This window comes from Pristis pectinata, chromosome 16 (genome assembly GCF_009764475.1).
Source record: "Pristis pectinata isolate sPriPec2 chromosome 16, sPriPec2.1.pri, whole genome shotgun sequence".
Classification (NCBI taxonomy): Eukaryota; Metazoa; Chordata; class Chondrichthyes; order Rhinopristiformes; family Pristidae; genus Pristis; species Pristis pectinata.
Genome location: NC_067420.1, coordinates 43,308,831 through 43,327,314, shown reverse-complemented (window position 1 = coordinate 43,327,314; position 18,484 = coordinate 43,308,831). Strand labels below are relative to the sequence as shown.

General features: G+C 38.3%; 1 protein-coding gene across 10 annotated transcripts in view; it reads left to right on the top strand.

The window, feature by feature from the left end:
- Positions 1-18,484, top strand: part of LOC127578673 (death-inducer obliterator 1-like) — a 113,253-nt gene that overhangs the window by 41,070 nt on the left and 53,699 nt on the right. For all 10 annotated transcript variants that reach the window (XM_052030940.1, XM_052030948.1, XM_052030938.1 and 7 more), the window contains 3 exons: positions 4,388-4,709; positions 5,558-5,770; positions 9,019-9,241. In XM_052030940.1, coding sequence (XP_051886900.1) covers positions 4,388-4,709; positions 5,558-5,770; positions 9,019-9,241 — 758 coding nt within the window. The remainder of the gene's footprint in view (positions 1-4,387; positions 4,710-5,557; positions 5,771-9,018; positions 9,242-18,484) is intronic.

Sequence of the window (18,484 nt, the reverse complement as noted above, 5' to 3'; positions counted from 1 at the left end):
TAGATGTGAGAGGCTGAGAAAGTAATGGGAAAAGGGATGGTTGTGACAATAGTGGGATATGTGAGTTGTGGATTGCTCCTGAGATGTGGGAACATTGGGTAGAAAGCCCTTGGACCTAGGCACAGAGGAGCCTACTTAATGTTTTACATGGTTATATAGTGTCTTGCCCATCCTCTGGATTGCACCACAGCAAAGGGAAGTATATTGGAAATGTGATTATTGTTGTGACATAGGAAAACTAAATATTATATCAGCACTGAACAAGGCCTGTTTTAATCTGTTCTAGTTTTTTGAAAGAGCAAATTATTGAAGGCATGTTTGTTAACTTGCTTTGAAAGCAGGCTGAGTAGCAAGATACAAAATATAAGGATAATGGAGCATGTTCCTTGATTGCCATAGGGTGATGTGAAGGACATAAGTAGGAATTGGCCATCTGGCCCTTCAAGCCTGCTGTGCCACTTTTCAAGATCATGGCTGACCACCTAATTCTGCTCCATTTCCCTGCACAATCCCCATATCCTATGGTTCCTTTAATATCCATAAATCTATTAATTTCTGTTTTGAGTGAAGTTTGTTATTGAGGCTTCCTAAGGTTTCTAATGAATTCCTAAGATTAACCACCCTCTTTCTAGTCTTAAGTGGCATGCCCTTTATTCAGAGACTGGTTCCAGGTTCTTCAACCAGGGAAATGTACACCCTGTCAAGCCTCTTATGAGATAACCTCACGTTGTTCTAAACTCTGGAGAATACATACCCAGTCTGTTCAGTCACTCCTCATAAAGCAAACCTGTTGTCATATGGCAAATATATATACTTCCAGGTGAGGATCTTTTGTTGAAGCCTTAACGTACCCATGTTTGCAATTACACGAAGATGGGCAATATTGTAAACAGTGGAAAAAAAAAATTAGAGATGTTAAAGCTGAAATAGGACAAAGTTGTAGCAAATAGATTTTAGTGTAGGCAAATATTTTTTTAAATCTGATTTGCTGTTGGTGAATTCCATCAAAGGATGATAGAAAATAACTTAGAAGCAGGTAGCACTGATAATTCAGAAGTCTTGTAGCTTAGCTGAGCTCTGAGAGGTGGTATAATAATGGTTGAAGGGGTGGGATAAATGGAGTGATTGTGGATTATGTGGACTTGGGAGCCGACAGCACATTATTGAAGAAAATAGAGACAATTAAAGGAAGGGGGAAAAAACTCATTGGTTAGAAGGGAGGAACTAGACTAAGAGAGTAATATGTATCTTATCGGTAGTTGGAATTGGGTAATGTTTTACGGGCACCTCCTTGACTTTGACAACTTGTAATGGCAGGTCATTGTGCATGAGTGGCAAAGGCAAACCCGTATTATTTTCAGCCAGAAATGCAGAGTTGGTGATTGAACCTGACTTCATCCTAAGTTTCCCACTGTCAATGAAGCCAAATAACAGAAAATGCTAGAAACACTCAGCAGGTCTCTGGAAAGAGAAACAATTAACCTTTCGGGTCGAAGACCCTTCGTCAGAACTGAAGAGAAAACAAGTTCATCTCGGTATCAGAAAAGGTGGGGGAGAACAGTGGGTGAAACAAAGGGTGATAGGGTGAAATAATATGGTAATTAAATGGCCATTTAAGGTCCTTTTATTTGTGTAATGTAGTGCTAATATTGTGAAGTCTGGGTGATGTTGTATAATCTGGCCTATTGAGACATGCCCAGCAGGCCAGAATTTACAAATGGTAGAGAATTGGCAAGGAAAAATGGGTAGTTCTGATATAAACAGAAAAAGAGAATAAGATGTCAAAAGTTGGAGAGTTCATTATTGAGTCCTGCAGGTGGCCACAGACAGGGGTTAGAGTGGGAGTGGATGGTGAATTAAAATACCAGGCAACTGGTCACTCAGAGTCACTGCTGCAAACTGAGCACAGGTGCTGTGTAAAGTGATCCCCCAATCTGCATTTGGTTTCTCCACTTGAAGAGGAGACCGCATTGTGAACACCAATTGCAGTACATTAGATTGGAAGAAGTGCAAGTGAATTGTTTCCTTACTTGGAAAGACTGGGTCCCTGGCTGGTGGGAAGGGAAGAAGTGAAAGGGCAGGTATTACACCACCTGCGGTTGCATGGGAAAGCGGCAAAAGATAGGGAGTAGTAGGCAAGGACGGAAGAGCGGACCAGGGAGTTGCGACGGGAGTGATCCCTTTGAAATGCTGAAGGGTGGGGTGGATGGGGGAGTGGAATATGCGTTTAGTGGTGGAATTTTGTTGGAGTTGATGGAAATTGTGAAGGAAGATTGGTTGAATGCAGAGGCTGGTGGGTTGGAAGTTGTGGACCAGGGTGCTCTGATGTTGCTCTGTCCAGGAGGAGAATAGGTGAGGGCAGAGATTTGGGAAATGGATGAGATCAAAATTCCACCACCAAACACCTCATCTTTTGTCTGGGCACACTGCAACCTGCAAGACATTACACAGACCAAAGAGCTTAACCTCCCACTTAATGGCTGCACTATTTTGCCCTATTACAGACATTCCCTTTGTTCCAACACACAAGTTGCTGGAAGAACTCAGCAGATCGGGCAGCACCTATGGAGGGAAATGGACAGTCAACGTTTCTGGTTGAGACCCTTCATCTGGGACTAGATGAAGCATCTTGAACTGAGACATCAACTGTACATGTGTGCTGGTCCAGATACCAGCATCTGCAATCTGTGTTTCCATTCCCTTTGTTCCACTTATTGCCCTCCCCCACCTTACCTAGACTATTTTCTTTCGTTCTCAGTTCTCATGAGAGGTCTTCGACCTGAAACTTTAACTGAACCTCTTTCCACAGATACTGTCTGACCTGAGTTTTTCCCAATATTTTGTTTTTATTTCAGATTTCCAGCTTCTGAAATTTTTTGTTTTTCGTCAAGCCAATTCAATTTATTCCATTTGAAAACTGAGAAAGTTGTGAGCAGAGAAGGCGGTAAAGACTGTGGGACCAGTTAACGTCCCAGATAAAATACTGAAAACTTGTACCCCAGAGCTATCTACGGCTCTAGCCAGACTGTTGCAGTACGATTACAGCATTGGCATCGAATTGACAGTGTGGAAAATTGCCACAGTTGTCCACAAAAATACATGTTACAAAAATGCTAATTACTGTGCTGTTGGTTATAAGACCATAAGACATCTCTCAAGTGTCAGCAAAATGATGGAAGGGGTTGTTCACTTTTGAGGCATTTTGGCTATGTGCCAATAACCTGCTCATCCACATGCGTTCCCGGTTTTCTCCAGTTCTGTGTGCATCATCACAGTTTTGGTCAAAATGTGGACCAAAGAACTGAATTCCATGGGTGAGGTGAGATTGACTGCCCTTGACTGGGCGTCAAAGATTAGAGTCATATCTTGTGAAGATGGTGTGGTTGTTGGTGGTAAATCATCCCAGTCCTGGGGCATCACTTAAGGAGTGCTGCATAGCAATGTCCTTGCTCCAGCCATCTTCAATTGCTTCATCAATGATTTTGCTTTAATTATAAGGTTAGAAATGGGGATGTTCAGTTCCATTCACAGCTCTTCAGAAAATGAAACTGCATGAACAAGACAATATTAAGGCATAGGCTGATAAGTGACAAATAGTAATTGCACCACAAGAGAGTGTTAGGCAATGTCCGTCTCAACAAGAGAGAATCTAACTAGCTACGCTTGACATTCAGTACCATTACTATTGCAAAGTCCCTCATTATCTATATTCCAGAGGTCGCCATTTACTTGAATTCAACCAGCCACATAAATATTGTGGCTGCAAGAGAATGTCAGAAGTTTGGTATCTTGAGCTGAGTGACTCGCTGTTTGATACTGCAAAGCCTTTCCGTAGTGTGCAAGTTGACATCAGGAGGAAGTTGGAATACTTGAACATCCACCACCTTGAACAATTATTCTTTCCACTGCTAGTGCGATGCAGCTACAGCTTATGCCATTTACAAAACACCTTTACAATTACTTTTCTCAGATGTTCCCAACAGGACCTTCCAAATTCATGGCCACCGAGGAAAGTAAAGGCAGCAGGCCCAGAGAGGTGCCATAGTCTGCAAATTCCCCTCCAGTCACACAACATTATGGTTTGGAAATGTATCCTTCATGGTCACTGGGTCTAAATGCTGGAAATCTCCACCCAGCAGCATTGTGGACATACTTTCACTAGAAGGACTGCAGTGGCCTAGAAGGCTCATGTGCACCACCTTGGGGGTGTTTATGGACATACAGCAATTGATGGATTTGCCATTGTTACCCATGCCTCAAAAAATAAAGCAAATGATAATGATTGATACATGGAATGTGTAATTTAGTTAAATATTCATGCCAAGGCTGTTTTCTGAATTATAAAATACTCTGCATATGTAGCGTCTAATTCAAGTCTTCTTGGCAGGTTTATGATCTGCTGTGATCGTTGTGAAGAATGGTTCCATGGTGACTGTGTGGGAATTACAATGGCAAGAGGACGCTTACTAGAACGCAATGGAGAGGACTATATCTGCCCTGATTGTAGTCCTTCTCCAACCAAAGGTTTGGGTACCACAGAAATGAAGCCTGGCCAACAGGAAAGTAAACCAGTCCTTACTGGCACTGATGAGCTGAGTGCCACCGCTGGAAAACGAGATGGAAGCACTCCCACTGACCAGGGAATAAAGGGCAGGATTGAGAAAGCGGCTAATCCAAGTGGCAAGAAGAAAATTAAAATATTTAAGCCGGTATGCTGCTTAGAAATATTTACATGTATTTAGATATTCTACGAATAACTTGGGCATTTTGTTTTATTTCTTTCCAAGTGTTATGTTTCTTCTTCATTGAGTGCTGTCAAGTACATCTTCAGTAAAGTATGTAAGCTTTTGTGTATTGATAGTCATGTTGACTGAAAGAGACTTGAATTAACCTCCACAGGTTTGCAGTGTGAATCTTTACAGTGAATTAATCTGTTCCTGCACTTCCTATTTAATGTGGGAGTTTAATAAATTGTGTAAAACCAATTTGCTCTCATCTGCACTGCACTTTCAGCTTTTGGAATCAACAGATTATTGTTACTATTAAGTTTTTGTCCCTTTTTTGCTTATAGAAATAACTGAACCTCGGGTGCAATTTCAGGAAAGCAGGCTACTATTCCATATCACACCCAAGTTACTAACATTTTATCCTCTTTCAATGGAGTTACGTTTTGGACAGATGATTACAGAAACAAAGTCTACATAATTTCCCTCCCCTTTAATTTGATCCTTTGGACAATTACTTCCTTTGCTATGGAAGGATGCAAAAGGACATAAACCCATCTTTATCCAGTGTTCTTCCATTTTTGTTGTCCAATTAATGGGTGAAAATATTGTCTAGCTTTGGTGTTATTGAGATCTTCTGAATGTTAGTTAAGCTTAGCATCTTCACATTTCTATCACTTGTATCTTTTGGTTAAATAATTGGAGTGGTTGACCGTGGTTAATGCCAATTAAAGACCTCTTCAGTAGATTTCCATACATGTGTATATTCAGTGATTGTGAATTAATGCACAAATACAATTTATTGATAACTATTGTTTGATTATTTTTATTAGGCAGTGGAGATTGCAGCAGTACCAAAATGTATTGGGCCGGGGTGTGCCAACCTCGCCTCTACTGACTCTGTGTACTGTAGCAATGACTGCATCCTCAAACATGCTGCAGCCACCATGAAATCACTCAGCCAAGCCAAGGGTCAGAAACAAAAACCGAAAGAGAAGGGAAAATCAAAGCCAGAGAAGCTAACTTCATCCAAATCCTCTGCAGAGGTAAAGAGAAATAAATCCATTTGTGTCTGATTTACAATAAAAAGCACATTGAAAGTTCAATGAAACTTTTGATGAAAAGGGATAATTTCTGAAAAATAATGCAGAAAGTGTTCTTTAAGACGCTACAGGCAGTGGAGTTCAGTTCCATTTGTATAGGAGTGGACCTTGCAGCAAGACACTAAGTACTCGTTCCAGTTTTTTTCTGGTATGTGGCAAGTGCAATTTTCTGCACTTCACCTCCCTTTTCAGTTAGTGATAACCTTTGCAACAGGCACTTCCCAATAGCTGCATTACCTTGCCTTATTACTTGCAGAATTAGGTGGTCCTAGGCAGCATATTTAAGTTAAGTGGGTTATTAGGCAACTTCTGCCTCTGACCAATTCTTGAGCACCCATTGATTGAGACTCCTGCACTGCCTAAGTTTTTTTTTCTTTTCAGTGGTTGTCATTAAATGCCATTAAACATGGGTTTCCATTTTTAAATCAGATGGCAGTTTGAATAATTTCTAATCATGGATGTAATTGTTGCTGCAGTAATATTGACACCTGTACATTTCAGAAAACTACCTAATAGGAGTATTGTCAAGGTTATGATGATCCCCAATAGTAATTTGGAACTAGATGCACTGAAATGTCACTGCACTGATTGAGGTAGTGCAGTGTAAACACAATATGTTAAAAGTTGAATATTATTGATATTACTTTCAGTTTTACTTCTTTACATTTCTCTGTTAACACATTTAGTTTGATGTGACTTGTACAGTAAATGTTTTCCTCAGTTTTTTTGAAGAATGTACAAAAATACATGTGAGGCTTAGGCTTTATAGTTTAAAACTTTATTTAATTTTGGCCTTGCCTTGTGAATTCACAATTTGTAAAGTTTTGCTAATAGTTTTTTCTCTGCCCCTTAGCATCTAAATTGGAAGCAATTTCAATCTGAAGAGCATATGACATACCATTCTATTCCGCCTAATAAGTCAGCACCCACTCTTTGAGAAAAATAATCCAGGTTATCCCACTCCCTCCTCTCACCTTATGTCTTTGTCTTTATTCCCATCGAGTCATTTTCCTATTTACATTTTAAAAGTTACTATTGAATCAGTTCTCATCACTTCATTAGGGGAAAAAAAATACTCATTGCTTTTTTTTCTGCATACCTTAATCAGTGCCCTCTAAAACTCCTCCAGGTACAGCTCACTGTGGCCTAAATATTAAGAATCACTTCAACCTTTCATCTTTGTACCATGATGCATTTAGTGCTAAAGTTGTTTTAAAATTTTTGTACAGTTGGTCAATTGTAAAAGATAACACTTTCTGCTGTTCCTATTCTTATCAAAGAACCATAGAATCAGCTGCATTCTACATTAGCTATATGTGCAAAGAGAACAGCACTGTCTCCACAGATTCGCTTACCATGTATACTCTTACCATGTGGTCGAAACCTAAGTCCATCAATTCTGCCACTTAGAAGGGCAGAAATTGCAGGCACTTGCAGGTTTTCCTTGCAAAAAAAGTCCTCCCAGCTTGAAAATGTATTGCCCATTATCATTACTGGAACTCCTTGGAACCAATAGCATTGTACCATTGAAATACCTTGATTCCATGGATTGTGGTCATTCAAGAAGGTGGCTCATCACCCGATTTCTCTCGGACATGCAGGGATGCTGGTCTTACCTGTTATACCCATATCCTTTAAATTTAAAAAAAACAGTGGTACTTCTGTATGAAATTGCCTCTTCTGCTAAGAAGACTCAATCTTGTAATTTTTTAAAAAATTTGATATGGATGTTAAACGGTTGAGTTTACTCTTTTCATGGAAATCGGTGCAGGCAGAAGCTAATTGACAGTGGTAAAATAACTTTGAAATGTTGCAGGTTGTTCAGTGTCTGTAAAGAGTTGATAGGTGCTGGATCTGAAATATTAAACTATGTCAAACATTTGTCATTTTCTAAAAGGACTCTCGGTGAGTTGAGAGAGTGATGCAAAAGACAAAGCAATGTTCCTTTATAAATAAAGCATGAAGAAAACCAAAGCATACAAAAATAATCAAGAGGAAGAAAACTGGAAACCACTTTTTTTTCTGCAGTTTGGAAAAAAAATATATCCACATTTTGTCTGGCTTTGAAGAAGCCTATTTTGAATATTGAACTTCAGTTGTACCATAATTGCTTTAAATTTGTCCAACATTGACATTGCATGGTTACCCAAATCTTAACGGAGGCACATGTTTTTTAAGGGTGGTGCCTGTTCTTGTATTTATTGATTAAAAAAAGAGGAGCAAGAAGTATTAAAAGAGTAAGATTGGAAACATCAGAGTAAGTCAGTTTTAGAGGATTCATTCAGCCTCTACAACAAATGTCCCTTGAGGCTTTTCCCTCAGACAGTGGAATTTTAACAATTTTGTTGTTATTTAAATTTAAGATATTAAATGATCCAATTCATTATAGTTCCCACCACTTATACAGTTCATATTTCAGGCAAATGTCTCTAAACCTATGTCATTGCCATTGGAGAGTTGGGCAAACTTAGTTATGTCCTTTTTTCTCTTGGTCTGTCATTCAGGTTTCTCCCTTTTTGTTCTGCTTCAGAATGTTTTTGTGTAGTCAAATGTCTTAAAAGATGCATTTTCTTTTAGCATTTTGTTGCATGATTGAAGTGCAGAATGGGAAGTTGCAAGGAGAGATTGATCACCTTGGATAAAGTATGAAAATAATTAATAGATAAAAAGGAAGTTGCAAGCAGATCTGAAACTAAATTATAAATGATGCATCTTGGGATCCAGCACTTTCAAGTTGAGAAGAAAATAGAGCTTCGAGTCAACTTGTAACCATGTCTGGCTGTGAAGATGCTCTTGTTCAATATTGGGTGTAGATTGTTCACCATTTGATTTTAGTGTACCCAACATCATCAAGTATTAGAAGTAGTCATGTGGCTGCTTCTAGTTGCTTTACTTCAGCAGTGGATACATCACACTAATGTCCATATATCCACCATAAACAGTGAGAGCCGTAATGCTATTTAGTAAAATCATGGGATAGGGTTTGGTAGTAATGAAATTTTACTTGATTAGGATATGGAAAATGTGTTCAAAACCTCCAGTTTTCCAGACTATTATTCAACATGTGCAAAAGGAAAATATATTCTATTTTAAATGAACATTCAAAAGCCAAGTTAAATGAATGATTGTGTGATTGAAGAAGGTATGCAACATGGTTATTACATTGTAATGTTAAACTATTGTTGTTGCAGGCGAGTTTGAAACCTCCAACAGCTGTTCCTCACAAAAGTGAAGAATCAAATGCAATGGAAATGACGACCAGGAAATTGGTAGTATTAGTCCATAAGAGCCCCATGCCACCACTAAAGGAAACTGTATCGAGCACTGTTGCAGGGACATGGACGATTGATCATAATTACAACGCTGTTAAACCAGAAAAGAATGTGATACCAACTTCCGTTTTTTACGAATCGTGTATGTATCATATAGTAATTTTCAACATTCATTCATTTATTTTCTTTTTTCTTTTCCCTTACAAAATGCAAGTTCTCTCTAGTCAGACATTGATCCTTCTGTGTCCGTGAAGGTTAAAAATTTTTGTGTTCCATGTGCACTCAGACTTTTTTGTGGACTCATCTTCATTTTAAATTTAATCCCGTAATTTCTGCTCTTGTCCAAACATTTTTCCTCCAAGGATTTCTGCACTATAGCACCACATTCTAGTGCTTAATCAACAGACCCAGTAGGAAACCTACATAAAGACCTCTGCCATTGTCCCATCTATTAGCTGATAGCAGGAGTTGCATGAAAAGGTTATAGTTTAAATAGTGCTTCAGTTTTCTATCTGTCAGGAAGCAACAGACCCATAGTTAGTCTTCTCTAAATCATCTGCCAGCTCATGTGCTGCCTCTTGTGTTTGGTGAAGCAGCACACTTTCACATTAGATCACTTTGCATTCATCCACTAAGGTTTCAGCACATTCATAAACTGTCTGGGACAGGACCAGCCAGGTTTGTAATGAAAGGTTAAAAGTATTCCAAGTTATTTGCTCAGTTTATAACTTTGCTTGAATATTGGTTCTTCAATTAACCTTTCGTAGTTATAAGTAAAATTGCACTGGTAATGAATGCCGTGAAAGAACGTCTCATAGTCACAGTGTGTATATGCATTTTCACTGCATAATTGGTGGAAATATTTTTTAGCTACTGTAATTTAGCAAGAAAGTTGCTGATCAGGTTAGTATGAAGCAACTCGTACACATTGGAAGCGATTTATATCTGTCTGCTGTGGAGCATCCCGGATGACCAAGACTGATTCTTCGTGAGCCTTTGATATGGAATGACCTGGGCTTTGCTGGACTGATGGAAAATTGCAGATAACGTGGCATTACATAACATCATGACTAAGTTATGAGGGGGACCTCCTTTCTGCCTCTCATGTGGTAATTCAAGCAATGGTATAATGTCAACACTCCATTTTAAAGTCTCAAGTCCTTTTGTAAGGTCATTTTAACATGTAACAAATTTCTATTTAGTATTTCAAATTAAATTCATTATTACAAAGCCAGGCTATGCAAATAATTTAAAAAAAAGCCTTAGCCTGCTTTCATGGAGGAGGGGTATGTGTATTGCATGAGCAAGAACAAGTAAAGATATTAGATTAAGCAGGGTGAGGTCAGAGGATATTTGCTCCAAAACATGAAGAGATGCTCTTCATTCATGGAGAGGTAATCTTGCTTTCATAAGTTTAAATTATCTTACATCTTGAATGTTGCTTTATATTACAGCTGCTATTTATGATGGAAACAGCTTTTGTACGTGCTATAATTGCAAACTCCCCCAGCTTTCTCCTTCCTGGCTTGCCAGTGGTGCTGATAAAGTAGCTTATAGGGCATGTTGTGGCGAAAAAAATCATAATAATGAGGTTAGAGTGACAGTTCCCTTTATAACTGAACATAGATCTTCACAAACCTGCTGGAGATTGGGCAAGTGTTATTCATAGTGGCTCATTGGGAACTGTGGGTTGATGTACATTATAACATATATACTTGACCTTCAGTCAACTGGCAGCCACAGATGAGATGGCATGTGGTTGAGTTAGACTGGTTAAGAGGATTTATGATGGTTGGAAAGATTGTGTTTTACACGTTGGTGACTTAAAACTTTCAGATTTAAAATTAACCCAGCAGATATCCATCAAGAGAGCCATTAGGTACAATGTTTCTCATTAGAGCCATTTACACTTTATCATGCAGTACTTGCATATTCTAAATGCTTAGGAGCAGTAGTTCTCGTAAGTAACACAATGAGATATTATACAGTTTCCGACTTGCCTGACAAGTCAAAAAAAATCTAAGACATTACAACTTTCTTTCAAGACCTATTATTCCACTACTTATGTTGGATTTAATAAGATGAACAATGTTATTAGTGTGCTGCAATTTGTGCGATCCTTGTCAATGTATTGGAGAATGAGAATATTTTCTTAAATACCATACATTTAATGCAGTCACTTTTTTTTAAAGGGCCAATATTTCATCTGTCACAGAGGAAATGAATTAAAGCTAGTATCTCAAGGAATTGATTTCTGGCAAAAAGTCTGAATCAAGTTTGCTTTTCACCTTTATGTACCACACCATGAAGTAGGAAAAGTTCAGTCTTTGGGAGGCTGACATTAACATGGAAGGGAGTGAGTGGATTTATCACAGTGAAATCTCCACATCTTGTTAGCCAGTTGGAGATCGACATGGGCATCTCTGCCAAGTCCTGGATGGGGTGGTGCTTTGAGATGACAACAGGAATATATGCATTAAGCAATCTCCTAAAAATGAGGGTGGAACTGAGAAATATTATCATGTTTTTATTTTTGAACTTCTAAAACTTTCAAACTTACCCCTTGTATTACTGCATTTACTTCGGCTTTATTGAGGTTGATGTTGCATATCAGTCAACATTTAAAGTGATGTGTGGTGAGTTGGAATTACCTTTACTGGCTACTTTTAAGCAAAAGAATATTGAAAGCCACAAATATAAAACACTGGCTAAAGTTCAACAGAACACAGGTCACACGTTACTTTGAATAATTGAATGGTTAATTTTTGGATATTAAAGTATATTCAGAAAAACCTTTTTTGTCAAGAAAATCCAGTTTTAACTTTTTGGGGAAGCTTAGACAATTTGAGAAATTGCTACAGCAACTTGTCCTAACAGTATTGATAGTATATTAATCTGTTTGTCTCAGGGTTAACTCAGTAGTGTTTTGCTTTTGAGTCAGAATCTGTAAGTTTGAGAGCACAATCTGGCCAAAGTTATGCCATTTTACAAATTTCCTGCTGGAAGACAAAATAATGGCACTCAAAGAAGAAGAACAAAGCAGGATTTCTCAACTCTTCTTGCATCTTACTCAAAAGTATGTGACAAATATGTGCTGCTTTAAATGATTGGTTTTTTTTCCATTCATGCAATTATTAAGGTCATGGAGAATTTTGAATTTGCTTATGTTAGAGTGAGACAGTGGCTAACTCTAAGTTGCATTTACTCGTTACTTTTCAAACCTTTCTTCTGCACGATATTTTGGAATTGAATAGTACTTTATGGACCACACTGAACCAAAGTACTTTAGCCATTTTTGTGACTAAAGGATGGCACGGGAGTAGTACTGCTGCCTCACAGCTCCAGTGACCTGGGTTTAATCCTGATGTCATACGCTGTCTGGGTAGAGTTTGAAAGTTCTCCCTGTGACCATGTGGATTTCCGCCAACTGCTCTGGTTTCCTTCCACGTCCCAAAAATGTGTGGGTAGGTTAATCAGTTCCGGGAAATCATCCCTTGGTAAATGGCCCAAAAAAAAATCAAAAGAAGTTGCATTGATGAGCGTGTGACAGAGAATAGTTGGAGGAGAGCATGGAGAGAGGAACTGATGGGATTGCTGGGAGTTGGCAAAATGGTCATCTCCTGTGTCATAACAAGTAAGTATGCTTATTAAGAGCTTGGTACAACACAGACTGGAACAGTTGCATTCTGGATGCTATTTTATAAAGTTGAAACTTACAAAAGTTCTTTGTCTTAAGCATTTCCCATTCTTATTTTCTCTTGTCTTGACCATCCTCTACTGTGGCCAACTTTGAATGATGCTGAATAGAGGGAATGCTTTATCAGGCCATAGCTAGACTAAGCTTAGCATTGACAGTTTCTTAAAGAAAATCTGTATCCTGGCTTCAGCTTCTTTGCATTGCTGGTTACATTTGGCAGGTGTGCAGAGAATTCTGCCTCTGTCATGATACTCTGATTATGCAGTGATCACCACCATTGTTTAAAACCTTAAAATACAGACTTTAAGATTTTACATGAATCTTCAGCAAATATTCATGGAAATGCTGTACAATTTATAAGGAACCAAGCATGAATGTCGCAGTGGATATTCATGTGATATCCACTGATTATAACATGAATTCCCATAATATAAGAATTGGAATTTGGGATAAACTGTACGTAAAGATGTCTACTGTTCACAAGGTCGTTTCGCTCACAATGTGTACCACTCCTTTTGAAGATCAATCTGAATTTAATTACTGCTTTACTTTCTCCTAAGTTCTTAACCCTCTTAATTCAAACATTTATCGACACTTCCTTTGAAAATACAATAGTGGGAATCACATCCTATTGCAATATTTCTTGACTCTTGATGACCTCTCTGAATTGCCAACCAGAAGAAAATAGTAACTAATTTACCCATCTTAAGGAAGCTGGGTGAAGCTTTGCTTCTATCCATAACTATTTGGGTGGGTATAGCTCTACTACCTCAAATCTATTCTCATAGCCTCTCAGTCCCTGTCTCCTAATAATGAATCAATGCAGTATTATCTGGCAAATTTGCAAATCCTTCCAATTCAGTCAATGAATAACAATAAATAAAGTGAGATCAGTAAAAGTGACTGAGGGTTGGATGCCATAAAATCACAAGTGGTTGATTCACCATGGTCATTAATGGAATTAAACCTGTGGTCTTTACTCTGCTTTACACATTATTCCCAAAACAACTTGGTTAGCTCTTAACTGCTCTTTGAAGTGGCCAGACAAACCAGTGAGTGTGCAATAAATACCTGCCTGACCAGCAGACGCCACTTCCTGGCCATGATTTTTAAAACATTCAGTTCTGCAGATTGCATTGTTTCATACCATCTTACTTTCCATTCTGCTATATTCTTTGTCTTCCTGAAGTCTTGTAGTGTTTTCCATTTGCAAACCCTCTGGTTGATTGTTTGCAAATGATTATGAATCAATTTGGAATAATTGTGGTGGAAAGCAAAATTTGTATATTTGGGACACTTATTCATAGAACGTACTTCATAATTTGTACTTGACCCATTACAAATATGAATTTACATTTATATTTTAATGAACAATTTTCTGAAAGGTCTGTCTTTTGGAGTCAAATGACTGCTTGACCCTTCCCACCATTCTTGGTTTGTGTGTGGACATGGTCAGTTGCTATCTCCTTGCCACTGTTGTTACAGGTTGCCAAACAAGTTGCATTTTCATAGCATCATTATAATGTAAATAGTTTCACTGTGGAAAGGTATTAAATGGGGTAAAATGTTAGAAGGGATAACTAAAAGTTTTTAAAGTTTAAAGATATGTGATTAAAAGTGGAGAGTGAGGCAGAGAGTTTTAAAGGAGAAGTTCTTATGCAGAGGGAGTCCATTTGGTGCAAGCGTGGAGTAGAGTGAGGAAGCAGTGCATAGAAGACGGGAGTTTAAAGAACAGGGAGTTATTTTTAAGGCAAAGGGGCTGTTGGGAGGTATGTTGGTATATGGTATAACGAATACAAGAATGTGAGGTCGTGAGAGGAATAAATAACAAGACTATAAATATTACGGGAACAACACAAGGTGAGCACGTGAGTTGTTTCCAGCTTTCCAAAGAATGTTCTTCACACATGCTTGGCACCTTGGGGCAACACATGAAGCTGGAATTCAATAATTGGGGGATAGTTGCATAAAAGCATGGACTACAATTTCATGCCAGTGTGCTGGAATATGTTGTACAGTTAGGTCTATTGTATTGCAGCATAAAACTAACAAAACTGGATTAGAAATTCTTTACAGAGTGTTTCAGCATCCATTTGTGCATTTTATGGAACAGCCTTGGGTGTGAGAAATACGAAAGGATTTGGATTCAAAATTTCATAATTGATTTCTGCTTTCATTCAATATTGTTAAACATTAAGAAGACGGCCAGGTAAGGACACTGTGTAGAGACCTACTATCCTTGTTTCACATGCAAAATGTTTCCTTGCATCTACATGAAGCTGAAGCAAAAAAGCAGTTTTAAAAAAAAACTACTTATGCTGTGTCTGTAGCTGAGCACAGGTGAAAGAAAAAAAACACGCAGATGGTGGAAATAAAGACAGAAAATACTGGAAAACACTCCACAAGTCGGGCAGCATCTGTAGAAAGAGAAACAGTTAATGTTTTGGCTCAAGGACCTAACAAATTTCTGGGATTCTGATGAATGATGCTAGACCTGAAACTTGCCATCTTTCTGTAGATGTTGCCTGACTTGCAAGTTCTTCTAGCATTTTCTGTTCTTATTTCACCTTGCGCGGAAGCCTGTTTGCATTGTAATTAAATCAGGCTTGATAAATAACTTCTCTTCAAGGTTAGGATTATCATCAATAGGAAGTGTACTTGGAACTGACAGCTGTCATGTGTTGGGTGTATCTAATATTTTTTAATAACTCTAAACACTTAAATAATGGCTTCAAAATAACTTGAAGTCTGATATAAAATCAGTTTCGAGCAGCGTCTTTAGAAAGAAAAACAGTTGATTTTTCAGATTGATGACCATTTATCAGAAGAAACCGGACCCCTCGCTCTTAGCTACATTAGGGAAGTGCTTCAAATTTCACAAGCAACTTAGTGTTCTCTGGCATCCTTGAAGAAATGAGCAGGTGAGAAGGTGCCCTTCTGGGTATGTGCTTATAGACTTCATAATAATAAACTTAAGTTTCATGGTGTCAGCTGAAGGGGCTTTGTTGAAAGGGTAGTACATTGTTGTCCTGAATATACAGAATGTTCTGTCCTTCGATGAGGTACAGAGGTTCTGTTTTCAATTTGGTAAAGCATCTGTAACCATTGTACTGAAATGGGCATAACCTGTCAGTCTGAATGGGTTGCTGCTATTAGAGCAGTTACAATTTTTATATCTGCTAAAGTTAGTGATTTCAAACTTCAGTCTGAGTTTCGAATTCAGCACTTAAATGGGTTTATAAAATAGGCCATTTTAAAGTCTATGAATATTCATCATGGGTGGATGGTTTTTAAAAGTTATTAGATAATTAGTATTCATTATTGATAGGTTTTTTGATAGGCTCTTAGTGAACTAGATTGAGATTTCCATTTTATATTTTAATTTGGACAGTAAAAGCCACTAACGTATTTCATTTCAGTCAGACCTGAATTCAAACCCATGTCTTAGAATAAATTGCTGTACCAACTCTGCTGACAAGACCTGTGTCCTTCTGGCAGAACCTTTGCAATGTAACTTCTGCCAGTGCAATGGCTAGCTATTCTCAAGATTTTCTGACAATGCAAACCACCTTGTCAATTATATTCTGCCTAAGGCTTCTTGAGTGGTCGCAAAACTGCTGTACTTAACAAAAAGTTGAAATATCAGATAAATGATAATTCAATCTGATGGCCTTGATTTCAGTAATTCATGATAATTCAGATTAACCATTGCATTGATTCAAGTTTTACTGCAGCCAGTATCTGTTGTATTGTATGGCACCCTCTTCTTTGTCGGAAGGCTGTGGCTTCAAACCACTCCTGAAAGGTGTGCACGTAAACCAGAGGTGCTGTCTTCCAAATCAGCTGTTAAATTGAGCTCCTGTTTGTCCATAACTTGGGTGCAAAAGATCCCATGACAGGTTCAAATAAATAAAGCGGAATTCACCCAAGATCCTGGGCATTATTCATCCTTGAGTGGGCATCACTGGAAAAAATATATTATTTATATTGGTTTTATTGGACTGCATATTGGCTGCTGCTTTTTCTGTTGTACAGCAGTCTTCACAACTGAAATCATAAGACAACACAGAACACAGAAACAGGAGTAGGTCACTTGTCCCCAGCCATTCGGTTGGATCATGGCTCATCTGTCTCGGGCCTCAATTCCTACTGTGCCAATTCCCCATAGCCCTTAATCCTCCAATCTTTCAAAAATGTATCCACCTCCTTTTAAATACCTCCAGTGTTCTTGCCTCTACAACCCTCCAGGGTACACAATTCTAGAAATCCAATATCCTCTGCAAGAAGAAATTCCTATCCACCTGATTTTTAAATGACCACCCTTCATATTGTAACTATGTCTCTCTGTATAAGATTATCCCTCCAATGGAAACATCTCAAAATCTACCATTGCATGCCCCTTAAGGGATCTTGTATGTTTCAAAAAGGTCACCCTCATTCTTCTAAACTCCAAAGAATACAGTTTCAGGTTTTAGCCATTTGTTGAAAGTACAGCCCTCTCATTCCAGAATTAGACTAATCAATCTCTTCTGGGCAATGCTCATATATTCTCTTCCTAAATAAGGGGTCAGAACAGTACCCAGTAGTCCAGGTACAACCTCACAAATGGTCTCTCTTTCTAAATTCCATGTCCGTTGCATTAAAAGGTCAATTATTTGCTGCATCTGCCTGCTAACCTTTCAAAGATTAATGCACTGGAACACCTAGATCCCTTTGAATCTCGCTTATTTGCAGTCTCTCTCCATTTGAATAATAGTCTGCCTTTTGATTCCTTTAATGACCTCACACTTTCCCTCATTAAACTCCATCAACCAAGTTTTTGCCCACTGACTCAACCCATCTGTATCCTACTGTGGCATATAAATATCCTCATGCAGCATGCCTTCCCATCTCTTTCGGAAGTGCTTTGTTAACTGAACTGCTTTGAGATACTCAGTAGTCACAAATGCCAGATAAATGAAAGTTCATTCTTTTACTGATTCTCCTCCATGCCATTGGAAAAGATATTTCTAAACAGCTGGATATCCATAAAACATGGTTCCAGAAGATCTTGACAACCGATAAGTTGGATTACAACTCAGTTAGAATGTTATGATTATATTACGTGGCAACTGTTATATCTTGAAAGTGAAAGGTTTGTGGTGCGCAACATGAAGTTTTTCCATACTAACAAAAACTTGCCACATACTGCTTGAGTTGTACAGCAGCATTTTGCTTTAAAATATTAGCAGAAGGCAGTACACTGCATACTGTCATCATCTATGGAAATCTGGACACTTCCTGGCACAAAGCCACATATACACAGTGTCAGGTACAGGTATTTACAAATCCGTGCTTAGATATTTCTGGCTCCGATAGTGTGAATCTTGAGCCTAATGCACAGTTATTAGCAGAGAGAATATTATATTTTTAAACCTTGGGGGGGGGGGGCCTAGTGTTAGTAATTTCACTAGATAATATTGCTATTGGCCATCCATGGAAGCATTCTGAAAAGAGCTCCTTCAGCATATAAAAAAAACAGGAAAGATACTTCTGTGCATTGATCGTCAACTAGTTGGTCGGATTGAACATATTGTAATGAATAGACAGGAAAGTAAAACTGAAGAACCTAAGGCTATACCACAGGAAAAATTATTAAAGAGTAAAGGTGTGTGTGTTTGGTTTGAATAAATAGAACAAAGAGGAGAA